The 16594-nt window shown below is 41.7% G+C and overlaps 1 protein-coding gene and 1 long non-coding RNA gene across 4 annotated transcripts in view; both read left to right on the top strand.

Annotated features, from left to right (window-relative positions):
* LOC310708648 overlaps positions 1-16594 on the top strand; it is a 189971-nt gene that overhangs the window by 97743 nt on the left and 75634 nt on the right. The gene's annotated exons all lie outside the window — the stretch shown is intronic.
* LOC310708622 (cysteine-rich protein 2) overlaps positions 1-16594 on the top strand; it is a 64111-nt gene that overhangs the window by 15874 nt on the left and 31643 nt on the right. The window contains exons 1-2 of one of the 3 annotated variants that reach the window (XM_083507253.1): positions 10481-10607; positions 11422-11516. In XM_083507253.1, the coding sequence (XP_083363379.1) occupies positions 10586-10607; positions 11422-11516 (117 nt within the window). In that variant the 5' untranslated portion in view covers positions 10481-10585. Of the gene's footprint in view, positions 1-10480; positions 10608-11217; positions 11300-11421; positions 11517-16594 lie in introns of those variants that run through there. The other 2 variants (XM_083507252.1, XM_083507254.1) reach the window with 2 other exon arrangements.

Raw genomic sequence — 16594 nt, 5'->3', positions numbered from 1 at the left:
GCTTCTGCAAAACCCAGAACAAGGGCAAAGCCACTGTCTTCCCTGGAGGACTTCCAGGGTGGCCCCACGGGCAATGGCGGACTCCCTCTGAACTGGAGGGACCAGCTCCGCATGAAACGGGTCTTTTCCGCTGCGGCGTAGCGGGGACCCTTCTGGAAATCACAGGCGGATGAAGCCTGTGACCGTGGGACTTGGCGGGCACCCTTAGCGCCCCCCCAACCCACAAAGGAACCCACAAACGGGCTCCGAAGTGAAGAGGGGGAAGTGGCGTGGTGCTGTGAGTTAATTGCTTTTTCTATGGAGCGAAGCCGCATAGCCGTTGCCGGAGAGCGCTGCCTTTTTCCTGGGACAATTTGGCATCTAAAATAACCAACCGTGAGTACTGGAACATTAAATATTTGGACTTCAAATAAGAACTGGCGAAATAAAAAGGAATTCGGACTTTAAAATTAACTCTAATTTGGTACTGAAACGGGAAGGTTTAAACAGGAAGTCACCCTTCCGTTTCCTTGTAGTCAGAACAAAGCAAAGACAACGCAAACTAGAGCCTTAAAAAATCACTTTTAAATGATCGACTTTCATCATTTAAAATCGCTGAACCCCCCTTCGGTAGCAGGAGAAGAAGGGGGACTTTTTCCTGAGCTGTTTAAACCTGCAGAAGTGAAGCTAAAGCAAAGTAATTTTCCACCGTCCTGACCCTGGAGCGGGGTGTCAGAATTGATGTTTGAAGTTCAGTGACCAGAAACAAATGTCTTTGACAGATAGCTAAAAGAAGAGGAACATTGTGACTCCATTGTTTCCTTTCGTCTTTTAAAAGAACAAATATGGACAAAATATCTTAAAAAAGAAACTATAATTTGGTAGACATATGGAGATTGAGACACCCCCTCGAGAAACAATACACATTCCACTCTGAACCGAACCAATCGATGTCAAGACTAGATCAAATTTGGATATCAAACGAACTAACACTAAGAATTACAAAAATTGAAATACAGGCCAAAGTCATCTCCGATCATAATCCCATAATAATGGAGATAATAATGGAGATGAAGGGAGTTGAAGGACGAACCTTCAGATGGAGACTAAATGATAACCTATGGGACGATCAAAAATTTGTGGAAAAGATTCGGACAAAATTATTTGAGTACTTTACAGACAATTTAGATAAAGGGGTAAAAATAAATGTGGTATGGGATGCGAGTAAGGCTTTCTACGAGGGGCCTGTTCATCCAACAAAACGTATGGAAAAGAAATAATAAAGAAAAAAGAACTAAGGAGATTTTGAGACAGATTATGGATTACGAACAAAAATTAATCAAAAAACCAAATAATGAAAGGATATTGCAGGAAATAAAGTCCCTTCAAACTCAATTTGCAATGTTAATAAATAAGGAGGTTGAGCGGAATATTAAAAGATTAAGACAGAAAAACTTCGAATTCGCTAATAAGTCAGGAAAATGGCTTGCATGGCAAGTCAAAAGGAGAAAGGAACAAAATACAATTAATAAAATACAATTAAACGGAGAAGAGATAACTGAACCAAAAAGAATTAGAAGAGGATTTGTGGATTTCTACGAGCAATTATATAGGAATAAGGACAGAAACAACAATAGGAAAATAGAAAGATATTTAAAAGGGAAAATGGTGAGGAAGATCTCGACAGAGCAAAGAGAAAGGTTAAATGCCCCTATCTCCAGAGAAGAGGTAGAGGAAGTGATAAGGGAATTGAAAAGAGGGAAAGCTCCGGGCCCAGACGGGTTTACTTTGAGTTATTATAAAGAAATGAAAGATATATTGACGGGTCCGTTAGTCGATGTGATGAATAATACCCTAAAGGAAAAAGAGATCCCAAGTACTTGGAAGGAGGCATTTATCACAATAATTCCAAAACAAGATGCAGACCCAACTCAAATAAAAAATTACAGACCCATCTCTTTATTAAATACAGACTATAAGATCTTTGCCAGAATCTTAGCAAAAAGGTTTAAAAAGATTTTAGTAAAGATAATTCATGAGGACCAAGCGGGCTTCTTACCGGGAAGGCAAATAAAAAACAATACAAGAAGTATAATTAATATAATAGAATATTTATCGGATAGATATGATAAACCAGCTAGCCTAATCTTTGTAGATGCGGAGAAAGCCTTCGATAATGTGGCTTGGGATTTTATGTTGAGAAATTTGGAAACTATGGAAGTGGGTCAAGAATTCTGGAATGGTATAAAGGCAATTTATACAGAACAGAAGGCGAAGCTGATAATAAATAACGTTATAACAGAAGATATAAAAATATCTAAAGGGACAAGGCAGGGCTGTCCGCTTTCGCCGTTGCTCTTCATAGTTGTTTTGGAGGTCCTATTAAATGCAATAAGGCAAAATAAACAAATTAAGGGAATATCATTAGGTTCTAATGAATATAAAGTCAAAGCATATGCTGATGATGTGGTCTTAACGGTGGAAGATCCTATAGATAGTATAAAGGGAATTCTGGAGGAGGTGGAGGAATTTGGGAAGTTAGCAGGATTTAAACTGAATAAGAGTAAGACAAAAATGATTGTTAAAAATCTGGATCAAGACAAGATAGAATTATTACAGCAACAAACAGAAATTGAAGTAGTTAAAAAGGTAAAATACTTAGGACTTTGGCTCACCAACAAAAATATTGATTTATACCAAAACAATTACATCCCGGTGTGGAACGGAATTAAGAAAAATCTGGAGGTTTGGGCTAGGATGAAATTATCATTCTGGGGTAGAATATCCATGGTCAAAATGATGGTGCTCCCCAAAATGCTATTTCTATTTCAAACGATCCCCATAATAAAAGGCACAAAAAACTTTAAAGAATGGCAAAGGGCGATCTCTAGATATGTCTGGGAAGGAAAGAAGCCCAGAATTAAGTTTAAGGTATTAACAGATATTACTGAGAGAGGAGGCTTCGCCCTACCAGACATGAGACTGTACTACGAGGCCGCATGCCTTTGTTGGATAAAAGAGTGGATAAAGCTGGAGGATACAGAGCTATTAGATCTGGAAGGGTATAAGAATAAATTTGGATGGCATGCGTACTTGTGGAGGGATAAGATTAAAGTGCATAAGGGATTTTGCAGCCATATCTTCAAGGGACCTTTGATAGAAGTTTGGAATAGATACAAGAACATATTAGAACCAAAAACCCCACACTGGTTATCCCCAGTGGAGCTGATAAGTGTAAAGAAAGTTAATATGGGGAAAAAATGGGGCAGGTATGAAGAAATGGTAATGAAGGAAGGAGGGAAGTGGAAAGTAAAATCATACGATCAGGTAAAAATATACACATACGATTGGCTGAGCTACTTTCAGATAAATGAAATCTTTAAAAAAGAGGTGAAAGAGAGGGGCTATGAAGAAAAGGCATCGAAATTTCAGAGAGAGATAATAAACTGTGATCGGAAAAATCTGTCAAGTATGTATAAAATATTGTTAGAATGGAACATGAAAGACGAGAAAGTTAAAACGGTGACGACTCAGTGGGCAAAGGACCTTGGCTATGATATTCAATTGGAGAATTGGGGAAAATTGTGGAGAGTGAATATAAAATTTACAGCATGCGTGTTACTAAGGGAAAATATGTTTAAAATGTTATATAGATGGTATATAACACCCGTAAAACTAGCTAAGATGTATAAAACAGACAACAAATGTTGGAAATGCAGACAGAAAGAAGGGACGTTTTATCACTTATGGTGGGAATGCGGGAAGGTTAAAAGCTTCTGGGATGAAGTTTATAACGAAATCAAAAAGATATTAAGCTATACCTTCGTAAAGAAGCCCGAGGCCTTTTTATTAGGCATGGTGGGGAAAGATATCAAAAGAAAGGACTGTAAAATCTTCCAGTATGCGGTTACAGCAGCCAGAATCGTGGTAGCGCAGAAGTGGAAGCAGGAAGAAGGCCCAACGATAGTAGAGTGGAGATTAAAATTGACGGAATATGCGGAGTTAGACAAATTAACAGGGAAAATTAGATATATTAAGGATCAAAAATTTATAGATGACTGGGGAAAATTCGCGGATTATCTGGAGAATAAATGTTTAGTAAATACAACGCTAGTAGGATTTAAAGAGGCACTGTAAAGCACTAATAAGTATTGCTTATTGGAAACAATGTATGAAGGGTGGTATTAATGGCAGTATGAAAGACTGGAATGCGTTACAAAGAAACAAATACGAATGAATGTCAAGGACGTTGAAGGAAGTCCAAAAGCATGAGATGTACTAAACACGGATATAATGTATATATATGGGAATACCAATAAAAATTTTTAAAATGCAAAAAAAAAGAAAAGAAAGAAACTTTGTTGCTATTGTTTTCAAGAAAAAGAACAACCAGAAGTTTCCCCCCCCTAGAGGGGAACTGTGAAATTGTAACTAAATCCTGGGAACTTGCAGCTGTTACTGATTACAACTGTGGGAAAGGATTTGTGACCTTGTAGGACAATGCCTTCAGAAGCAATGTTGGGTGCTTTCTGTAAAATAAATGCCCTATTGGATCAGTTAAGTCAGAAGACGGATTTTATGACTAATGCGGCCAGAACCTTTGAACAGGTAGTGGGAAACTATATGGAGCCCACTCAGGAACCAAAACTGGAGCGTGCCATGACAGAACAACTGAAAGAAGAGGACCTTGCTGAATCTTGGGCGCCAGGGATGGAGGGACTTTTGGCCCAGCAGGAAAATGAGCCTTTGGATTTGACAAATGAACTTGGAAAAAACCAGATTTGGAAAGACAAAGTTTGGATTGATTTGGAAATGGGGGGTTGGACTGACCCCCCCTATGTAGGGATGTTTGGACTTTCCGAGTCTGGTAATGGGCCGTCAGAGGTTTGGAGCTGTTGGGACTCCCAATCTTGGAGGGAATCTGAAACATGTTTTAAAATACCACATGGAGTCTAGTCTGGACTATGAGAAAGGGGCTGATTTGTTGAAATGGGTCAAAAACACTACCAAGCTGGAGTTCCCACGAGTGAAAGGAAAATATGAAGAAGAGCTGTGGAAGGGACATGGAAGAGATTTGAAGGCCTCGGATATAAGATCACCAGGTTAATGTGCCAGACTAATGGGATAAAAAAAGGACTGACAATCCCGGGACCGGGGAGAGGGGACGCTGGAAGAAGATTGGATTGTTTTTATTCTTTTTTTTTCTTTTTATTATCAGAAATGTTTTATGAACGTTGGAAAAATTTTGAAATGAAATTACTTGGCTCTTGTAAAAATGTTTAAAGAATCAGGTAAAAAGGTTATGGTTATGAGAAGCTGGTAAAAATAAGACTTAAGTCTTAAGTTTTAAGGTTTTTTATAAGATAAGATGAAAATAGAGTAAGGTAATGCAATGACAGAATACTATGAGTTATGGAAAGGATTTGCTGTGACAATTATTAATCAAGATACAAGAGATGGGAGGAGGAGGAGGTCATGGAAAGAAGGTAATGAAATTGGAGAATTTGAAAATGATGGTTTTATTTATTTTTTTCTTTTTCTGTCTTTTTTCTTTGTAATTTTGTCTTTTTATTTCTTTGTAATTTTAAAAAATTCTTTTTTCAATAAATATCATTAAAAAACAACAACAAAGCCACTGTCTTCCCTGAATTCTAAGCATGTGATTTGTGTCCCATGAAATGGAGGGTTAATAGCAGCCATGACTAATGAAGCAGTGGTGATGATGTGTGACTGTGGCAACTCCTGCAGCACTACTATGGCACGATGTATATGCGTGCAGCAGCAAGCATATTCTCCTGTAAATATGTAATTATAACTTAGAAGAACCCTGGGTCCTGCAGTCTTTCTAAACAGCAAACACCTTCCCGTGGGTGCTGGGTGGGGAGAGAGGAAACCGTAAGTGGCAGACAGCCATCAGCCCTGCCATCCTAATCAACTTGTCTGGACTCTGTCACAAGCGGCTTATCCTCACTCACTTGGCCACAGTGTCAACGGCTGGTTTGATAGCAAAATAAAAATAGAGGTTGGTTTTATCACACTGGTATGTCCAACCTCTGGACAGTTTCATGCAGCAGCTTCATTTGGCATCCCAGAGGTGATAGCACTGATACTTTCAGGACATTTCCAAAGTAGCACAGAAACTTGGCCAACATGGTCTGTGGGGGCAACTTAACTTTTAAAACTCTGTTTCTTTCAAGATTCCACATGCAGTTTGCCAGAAATTGCCACCCTAAAGTATTAAAAACTGCTGAGAGTTCTAAAGACCATAATGCAATAATGATTTGTGGATCTCGTGAGATTTGTGAGAGAACATAACATAGCGGATAATTTGTGAGACTGCAGCTGCCTCCCTCCCTCCCTCCCTGCCACTTCCATGGGTCCATTTACAACCAACTGCCCACAGAGTGTGAAAGTAATATGTACATATCAGCATATTTGCATTGAGAATTACAATGCCTATGGACATAAAGGTTGTGTTTGTCTGCAATAGTGACTAGCCGTTGGTAGGCCTCTACTCCAGGAACTCTTCCTTTAAGAACATCTAAGCTAGTGGTGATAACTACGGTACTTCTTGGGGAAGTGACTTCCCAAAGGAATTGGATTCCTTGGGTAAGAAGCTGGAAGTAGACCAGGAAGCATCTGACATTTTGTCAGTAGAAAATCTGCCTCTGTTTGGATTCCTGCGGAGGGTGGGGTCTTTGCTTTGAGTGAGGCAGTTGACTTTGGATGGCCCCCATGGGCACCATGCCTTTCTGAGGAGGAAGAGCTGTAAGTCTGATTCATTTCCTCTTGTTCTTCAGTGCTTTCACTGTCATACTATTGAGGACAAGTTGAACTGTCAAGGAATTACAGAGAGACTAGGCAGGATATGAAGGAAATGGGACCTGCAGGCCTAGAGAGCCAGTGTGGTGTAGTAGTTGAGAGCAGTGGACTCGTAATCTGGGGAACCGGGTTCGCGTCTCCGCTCCTCCACCTGCAGCTGCTGGGTGACCTTGGGCCAGTCTCAGCTTTTGTGCCATGGGGTTGAAATCTGGTGTTTTTATTCCAAGGCTCAAAATGGCTTGTCCCTATTTTTCCAGAGCATGTGGATTTCTTAGCCACCAAAATGTGTAGTCACCCTGGAGACCGGACTCTGCCACGTTGGCCACAGCTTTTGGTATGTGAGAGCAAAGGCCGCATGCGCCTTCTCCTTTGCTTGAGGTTCTGCCTCTGGTGTTTGATGTGAGGCAAATGGGCCAGGAAGGAAGGCTCCATTTCGCCTGTTATCCTATGCACAAGAGAGAATTTTAGTGCGCTCCCTGGCAGCTGATAATGTTGCAGTCAAGCTGGAAAGCCTAAGCATGTATGCTCTAATTCGAAAATAGCCTAAAATATTAAAAGGCAGATACCTGATCCACACAGTGTCAGGGAGGACTTCAGTTCTAAGAGTAACTGAGATGGCAGCTGCTGCTTTGTTGCATTCTCTCCCCCTGCCCGGTTGGTGCTTGGGGTACACTGGCTGTACACGTTCTCTGCTGCTGATATGGGAGATGCCAGTGGCTATTGCTGTTGAGTGTCAGCAAGAGGATGGTGCTGAATGTGCTATCAGGGTGTTGTTTTCTTCTCCCTGTCAGGATACCAGCACCAAAGTAATTTGCCTGAGGTTCTGAGCTTGGGTTACATGGTGTCTGAACCTCTTGAGCTTTCAGAGTCACTTTGCTTTTGTGATGAAGCAACTATTCTGTGTTTACAAATGCCATGACAGCAAGCCATGTTGGGAATCTCAGGTGAGATTCACTTACAGTGAAGTTGCTCCCAGTTTGCACACTCATTCAAGGAATAACAATTTCAGGTTTGTTCCAAATCTATTAAATATTTAGGTATGTTAATGTCAAGAGATGAAACACAGTTAGTTACAGTTCATATGAATAAATTAATAAAAGAGGCTTCTTCCGATATTGATAGGTGGGAGTCATTGAACCTTACCCTTTGGGCGAATGCTCTCAAAATGAATATTATTCCCAGATTCATTTATATCTTGATAAGACTTCCAGTTTTTATATCTGGATCATATTTTCAAAACATAAACTCATTGTTCATTGAAATGCCTTTGGGGCTCAGCAGCACCAAGAATATCCTTGCAGAGAATGCAGCTACAAATTAAAGAAGGCGGTTTCGAAATCCCAAATTTGGAATTATATAATTATGTTTACCTACTGTCAAGTACTAAATATTGGAATTCCACTGTTGGCCATAATTTTCCAATGTGGGCAACGCTAGAATATATGTACATAGCACATTTGGTTGGTTGGACAATACTAGGATTAAAATATCTGAAATGTCAGGGGACTCTGGAAACAATTAAATCACAGAAGAATATGGAATACATTGGCTAATAAAAACAAATTTGTTCCATTTTTACATGCTAAACTTACCCTGTGGGGAAACCCCACACTAAGAATTGCAAAAAAAAGATGGTGATATGGAAAAATTGGATGGAAGAAGGTGTACTGACATTGGACCAACTGATAGATGAGGAAGATGAATTTTATGCTTTTGCTGTTTTAAGACAAAAATACCCCCTATCAGATGCAGCTCAATGACAATATCTTCAAGCACAACATCTCCTAACAAGTGTGTCTGAGCCACCACCCCTTTCAGCTTCTGAGACACCTGAAATATTGGAGAAATTGGACAACTATTCAAAAATTAAAAGCCAGCAATTACTTTTTATAGATATCTATTAACAATACACAAATTCAATATGCAGACTGCAAGAGATGATTGGAATAAAGAATTGGAATTTTCAATATTACTCAGACAGTGGGAAAATGTTTTAAAATGTTTTAGCTTCAATACCCAAGGTGTCATTAGATTTAAAATTAAGGCTAATACATCAGAAAATAATATTTAGAGTTTATTGGACTCCTTTACAGTTGTATAAAAAAGGGGTAGCTAAGATAGCTAAGTGTTGGAGATGTGGCAAGGACAATGCCTCCCTGAAACACATGTTTGTGCAGTGCTCTTTACTTAACAAGTTCTAGGAGAAAATGCTGGACTGTGTAACTATGACTATACAGAAAAAGTTAAATCTTTCAGTGGATAATATTTTATTGAACTATATACCTGCTGTATGGAAATTGTCAAAGGGACAATGGAAATGGATTTTCTGTGCCCGAAAGGTGGCCAAGAGATTGAGGAGTTGGAAAAATGAAGCTTTGATACCATTCAATCAATGGACTGACGATATGACATCACTGACAATTTATGAACAGACTGCTGACAGGTGCATAAATAAATATGGATAAATACGATAACATTTGGAATGAGTTTATACAAAATGCAGTAGGCTATTAATATTTACATAAGCACTAGGACAATAACACTATGCCAATTTATATAAGAATGTATGGGGAAATTGTATATTGCTTCCCCCCTCCAAATTCCCACTTTTATATGTATCTTTGTTGTTGTTTTTGTCCCTCTCACTCTTCCTTTTTTCTGTATCACCATATTTATTTTGATTGAAATCACCCTAATAAAATATAAATATTTAAAAAGTTGCTCCCAGTTCCAGTAACCACATGGAAGCAGCTTAAGGTCCAAATAGTTTTTACTGTTGCAGAAGATAAGGCTTAGTAAAACTGTTCTGGACGTGGATATATACAACTTGTAGGCTTTTGCAGATACAGATATATATATCGATACATACAATTACAAAGTATCTCCATTGCTCCAGATAAACTCCAGCAATGCTTGACAACTAACACCAACAGACGGATAACTCATAGACTAACAAACATTACTGAACTGACATACATTAATCACAGATATAGTTGGGGCACTGGGCTGTTAGCAAAGCAACTGGAATGGCTAATCTTTCACATCCATGGGGTGATTTACACTTATGAAGGAAAGCAACCCCTTCTCATGTCCAGTTATTCCAACAAGCATTGCAAGCAAAAGCAATTTAAGAATTTCCAAAAAGGAAGGGGTTGAACCTGAAAACAGAGAGATTCTTTTCAGTGATCTAGGATTCACCCCAATATCTTAACTGACTTGAACACAAACTTGAATTAAACCTCTGCAAGTCAAATACTGGTTTAACAGTGAATGAGGTTCTTTTAGTCTTAAGGTGCTTCAGTCCCCAAGAGAGAAAGGAAGAAAGGGGGTTCATATTATTTTTTCTGAGATGCTATTGCAGCAGCAGCAAGAGGAATAGAGGATAGAGGGTTCTTCAACTGGTACAGTGGTACCTCTGGTTACAAACTTAATTTGTTCCGGAGGTCCGTTCTTAACCTGAAACTGTTCTTAACCTGAGGTACCACTTTGCCTAATGGAGCCTCCTGCTGCCACTGCACCACCGCCGCGCAATTTCTGTTCTCATCCTGGGTCAACGTTCTTAACCCGAGGTACAACTTCCAGGTTAGTGGAGTCTGTAACCCAAAGTGTTTGTAACCCGAGGTGTTTGTAACCCGAGGTACCACTGTAATTCTGTCTATTTTTCAACTGCCTAGGTAGAGGACTGTCCACTGGGACAGCATCCAGCAACTGGGTCCTGGAAGCAGTGTAGGATTGAAGGGCATTACAACACTTTTCTAGCTACCCATTCCTTGTGGTTGTCCCCATGGAGAGCTCTGGAAAGAAAGGTGTGACTTCTCTCCCACATGCTTGGCTCTTACAAGAGGTGCAAAAAGTCCACAGAGAGAAATGGTCCTCCTTTTCTCTCTCTTGTTCTCCATGTTTGCTCTTGCATCTCAGCAGGAGAAACACAAAAGATGTCTCCTCTCTCAAAGTGAGGTTGAAGAAGAAAGAAGGAAATGAGGCCCTTATCCCTAAGAGTATCAGTCTAGACTGGAGGGAAGGTCAGCCCAGGTTAGGTCAGAAAGGTCAGTCTAGGAAACTTGGCAGTTCCTCTTTCTATCTGCTCTGTCCTAGGCAGACACATCAGCCTCCAGTGCAAGCTGAGTTGCATCCCAGTCTGGGGGGAGCATCTCATGCCTTTTCAAGATGAACGGAATCTGGGACAGGAAAAGAGGGCAAAGGGTTCACCCCTCCTGGCAGTATCCAAATTGCCCTCCCTGCCTCTTCTGCACATGAATTTGCCTTGCCTTGCTCTGCATTTTGCTTCTCAGGCTTTGAGAAGCAGATGCAAGGCTTCTGACAGGATCCTGCAGCCCTCCTGCCTCCTCTGAGGTGGGAAGTGCTTGCCTGGCTTGGGGAAGGAAGTGGGAAGGCTCTTGGACCCTGCCAGAGCGTTTCGCCTCCCTCCCTATGCCAGGCAGAAGCTTCCTGGGCTTTGGGAAGAAGGCGCAGGGCTCTGAATTAGGGAAAGAAAAAGGTCGCTGAACTGCGTTCTGCCAGAAAAAAAGCGCTGGGTGGTGTTTGGCATGGGGAGCCAGTTTGTAGGTATCTGAAAGTTCATATTTTGATTACATGTTTTCTTGTTTCTCTGCTGTGCAGCTGAGAAAGTAACTTCGTTGGGAAAGGACTGGCACAAGTTCTGTTTGAAATGTGAGCGCTGCAACAAGACCCTGACTCCTGGTGGGCATGCTGAGGTAAGAGTCCCACTGGACATGGCCTGCTGCATTGGGGTAGTTTCTGGGAGCTGTTAACTGGGTGGACATATTTTAGCCAATAGCCTCTCTTCTGAATTCTGCCAACAAAGTGTTTACCCTCAAGATGTTTGGGGCAATTGTAGTGTCATGCAGGATAAGGTGTTCCAGCTCTTCACTGTCACAATTACCCAGAGGAACAATTGGGGCAGCACCTCCCAGTCTGTGAGGCTCCAGTGCAGTAGGCGCTTTCCAGTTCACAGGGTTGTGTGGGATTTGTTGCATGTTAAGATGGGCTTCCAATTTCACTTTGCACAAGGATAGTTCATCAGAAGTATCTTTTCAGTACAGAACAAGAAACAGGAACGACAAATTAGAAAGGAAAGTAATGATTCTACCTAATTCTGTGTTGTCTGAAAGCAAAAGCTTTTCATTTTTATTTTTATTTTTCTAAGTTTCTGTGCCATTTCAGATAAGTTTATGAAATGATTTATGCCTATCTTTCCCCCTTTCTGTCTGTACGTGTAAATACTCCATTTGAATCTGGAGGGTGGTTCCTCTTGTTGTTCCTTCTAAAAACTAAATAAGGAGGTTAAATCATACCTTAGACAATACCTTGATTAATTATAAAAATATTTCTACCTTGAACACTGTATCCATACATGGGGATACAAGGGCGGTTCACAATCCCAGTATAAACAATATAATCATCAAAATAATTACAACACCTTAATAAACAACAAAGCAGCAGCAGCAATAACAAAATGTTAGAGCAGCCACAGAGTAGAGCATTTAAATCACCTAGCATTCCATTAAAGTGCAAGGCAAAACAAATGCATTGGCCTCTAGTGGCACCTTCTGCAGGCTGGGTGCAATTGAGAAGTAGGCCGCACTGTGGGTGGGCACAGAGCAGAACAGGCACGGAGTGCAATAAGCCTCATCCCACAAGCATGGTTTGCCATGTTTAGCTTTACTGGGCAGTGTAAAGACAAAAACCCTGAGGAGGGAAGCAGGATGTTGTACAGTCCTTGGGCCTCCCCCATTGCGTGGGGGCCCAGGCGCTGCCCAGCCAGCTCCCTCCCTCAAGGCTGCTGCTGCTGCTCCAAAGTGCTTGGCATATGCTCCTAAGCCTAGACTTTGAGTCATTGTAAATTGTTGGAAGGTGACTTCTACTCTTCCTTCCCACTTGGGAACCAGAAATTATTATTGCTTCAGCTCTTCTGCTCCTGGCCTAGGGGCACTTTGCCTCCGTCAGCTCAAGCAAACACCATTTATTCCCCAATTAATGTTGTAGAGAGAGAAGAAGGAAAGTGTATCTGGGTACTGTATCAAGTGTGCCCACATAGAGAGCTGTAGGTAGGAATCATCTGCTTTCAAGGCATGAGGTTCCCCATTATATGAAATCTGAGAAAAGTGACTCATCCGAGAAGCACTTTCTCTCTGAAGGTGTGTCTTAGCCAGCACACTGGAGTGCTTCCAGGGAGCTGGGAAGGTTTCTTCCTGACTGCACCACGTCCCACACTTGGAGGAGTCACACCCAGCAATTTTCTTTCCATGCTTCACGTGGTGGGTGAGCTTCTCTCTTGTCTGCTAACTGATGACAAGCCTGCTGTTGCTACTGGAAGGATGTTTTCTCAAGCTGTATTTGCTTTTCCTTCTATGGAAGTACAAGCAGTGCATTCCTCGCATTAAGGGAGAAATATGTTCATGCCTTATCACCATTTCCTCTCACAAATTGACTCCTGTTGACAGTTAAGTGCAGATACTGCCAATATTGTTTGCTATGCCTGTGATGTTCATGCTAGAGCAACACGGCACATTTACGTAGGTACTAGAGCACTGAATGAAACCTAATGAACAACTAAACATGCAATACCTGAATACATCCTCATACATATGCATCTCAAAACCTCAATATAAACAAGCATAGACATGTTCCTTCTGTGTGGAAATATGATACTCCTGTCACTAAAATTGTGGATGAATGACAAATTCTCATCTTCCATTTGTTATAAGCATATGAAAACACACATGTAACATCTGAAAAGGCCCATGTCAAAAAATTGCTGCTTTACAGCATAATCTGTTATTGCTGAATTATTTGCTTTGTTCATCTGCTTATAAAACTTAATAAACACAGTTTAAAAAAGAGAGGAACAGGAAAGGTGCTGGTTTGCTGAAAGGTTATTCTGGTGCCCCAGGGCGATGAGGAGGCAGGGAGAGAACAAGCCTCTTTCTTCTCGCTGCAAGCTGCTGCTACTGCTGCTTGCCAGATGAGTAAAAGGAAGGATATTTGGCAGCTGGTGCAGACGGCTTTGGTAGGCCTGCCATATGAAAGGTGGCGCTTTGTCCTGGATCTTAGGCAAGTCAATCACATTTTTTGCCAGCTTAGATTTTGATGTGAGCTGGATAATTCAGTTGACTTCAAAAGCTTGCATTTGATATTTGATATTTTGATTTGATTTTTTTAAAAATGCTTTATTGGGTTTTTTAAAAAAAACTACACAACACAAAGTACCGGTAATCAACAGAAAGAAAAAAATAAACAAACATTCATTCCATAATTAGCGCTTGTTGTAGGTAAGTTTGTAGTTGGTTTCCACATGACCTCTGGTCCCTGCATTGTGGTTCCCAAATTACGTTATTTTTACTACACACTAAGCTTTATCTCTTCTAGGTTATTTTGATAACATTGCTTTTATAAAGTTCTCTTGTTACAGGCAGAAAGTCAATCCAGACCTGCCAACGGATTTATGTTTTTGCAATGTTCTTTTAAATAAACTGTACACATCCCACTCTCTATTAAATTTTTGATCAGTGACATCTCAAAACCTTGCTGATAGTCTGGCTAGTTCTGCATATTCTTGCATTTTGTTTTCCCAGTATAGTTTGGATGGCATAGCATCTCCTTTCCAACCCTTTGCAATTAAAATTCTAGCTGCTACTGTAGCATACATGAAAATTCTCCTAAATTTGTTTGGAATTTAGTTGTTCATTGTTCCTAGCAGGAAGGCTTCAGGCATCTTGGGGAAAGAACCTTTTTTTATGTTTGTTGTAAATTATCTCCCAAAATTCTCTAATTCAGGGGTCGGCAAACTATGGCCCGGGGGCTGGATGCGGCCCACCAGGCTGGTAAATCCGGCCCGTGGACCCTGCCGCCCGCTCGGTCGGTCCCCACTCTGAGCTAAACCGGTGCGGCGTTTCATTGAAAAGAAGCCACGAACACCTTGCCGTGCGCGAGGACTGACTTCCGCAACGCTGGCACGGCTTTGGATTGCCTGCAGGAAGCTCCTGCAGCCATTCCGAAGCCTCGCCGCCCGCGCGCTGAGGTAAACCTGGCATTGTGACGGGCGCATTGTGACGGGCACATCACAGCTCGGCGCTGCTGCTGGTGGCGCACTCAGTGGCCGCGCTGGAGCAGCTTGAGGGTGAGCTGTGCGCGGCCTGCCCACCAACCTGGCCTCAGACGACGGGCTGCAGCACATGGTGCACACCGCCTGGGAGCTCCAGGCGTATCGTCTTGTCAAGAACGCCGGTGAGTGGGCAGCGCCGAGACGCGTTCCTGAGCGCATGCAGAGTGCGTTCCTTCTCCAGGTCTGGAGGCAGCTGTGGGACCGGCTTGCAGGGTATTTATAATTTTCAGAATATAGTCTGGCTCCCCACAAGATCTCAGGGATGGTAGACTGGCCCCCTGATGAAAAAGTTTGCTGATGCCTGCTCTAACTCTTTTACAGTTTCCCCACATGTGGATTATTGTGCCTTCTGCCTCCCTGCATTTCCAACAGGTGTTTGGCCTAGATTTAAACATTCTGGCCAGTTTGACAGGTGTTAAATACCACCTGTAGAGCGTTTTCATGCAATTTTTCTTTTAAATTATAACATGCAGTGAATTTTAAATTTTCCCTCCCAAGCCTGTCCCATGGTTCCATTTGGATATTATAGCCAAAGTCCCTAGCCCACTGCACCATTACGGATTTTACTTCTTCCTCCTTGTCCTTCCAGTCAAGGAGGAGCCTATACATTTTGGAGAATAAAGGTAAAGGGACCCCTGACCATTAGGTCCAGTCGTGGCCGACTCTGGGGTTGTGGCGCTCATCTCGCTTTATTGGCCGAGGGAGCCGGCGTACAGCTTCCGGGTCACGTGGCCAGCAGGACCAAGCCACATTAGCGAAGTTCGTAACCCTAAGCATTTGTAACCCAAGGTACCACTGTACAATGATTTCCTAATCACATGGTTTGAGAAACCTTTATGCACTTTGGCCTTCTCATAACCTAGATAAGCATGCCAGCCGTCTCTATTAGCGAACCCTTCTAGCTCCAGTCTTTTTTAATGTCATCCACTCCTGTATCCTGGAAAGGCAAGCTGCTTCATGGGACAGTTTCAGATCCGGTACTGCAAACCCTCCCCGTTCTTTTATACCGATTAATAATTTGTGCTTTATACTAGGTTTTCTGCCATTCCAATAATAATGATAATAATAATAATTTTTATTTATACCCCGCCCTCCCCAGGCCGGGCTCAGGGCGGCTAACAAGCAATAATAAAAACAAGTTGAATGAATACAACTTAAAAACAAGATTAAAATACAACATTAAAATATTAAAATGCAGCCTCATCACAGGAGGAGAAAAGGAAAAAGGAAAAAGAAAGAGGGGGAGGGAATCAAATTGGCTCCAAGCCAAAGGCCAGGTGGAACAACTCTGTCTTACAGGCCCAGCGGAAAGAAATCAGATCCTGCAGGGCCCTGGTCTCATGAGGCAGAGCGTTCCACCAGCCCGGATCCGGCCAGAGTTGAAAAGGCCCTGGCTCTGGTTGAAGCTAATCTAACTTCCTTAGGGCCCGGGACCACAAGGGTGTTGCTATTTATGGACCTTGAGGCTCTCCGTGGGGCATACCATATGGAACCTGGGATTCCATATTTTTTGACCAATAATTTGACTCAAACTGAAGGATACCAAACAGTCTCCCAGCCGCTTGTTGGCTTTTGCCACACTAGATTTTACTCTGAATATTTTTTCAGTTCCCTTAGGTATTTTGCCTTCTTGTAGCTGTAACCACTTGGCTAGCTCCTTAATAATTT

This window comes from Podarcis liolepis (assembly GCF_965112155.1).
Source record: "Podarcis liolepis genome assembly, chromosome: 6".
Classification (NCBI taxonomy): Eukaryota; Metazoa; Chordata; class Lepidosauria; order Squamata; family Lacertidae; genus Podarcis; species Podarcis liolepis.
The sequence above is the reverse complement of the archived record's forward strand: the minus strand, read 5'-3'. Positions and strand labels throughout refer to the sequence as shown.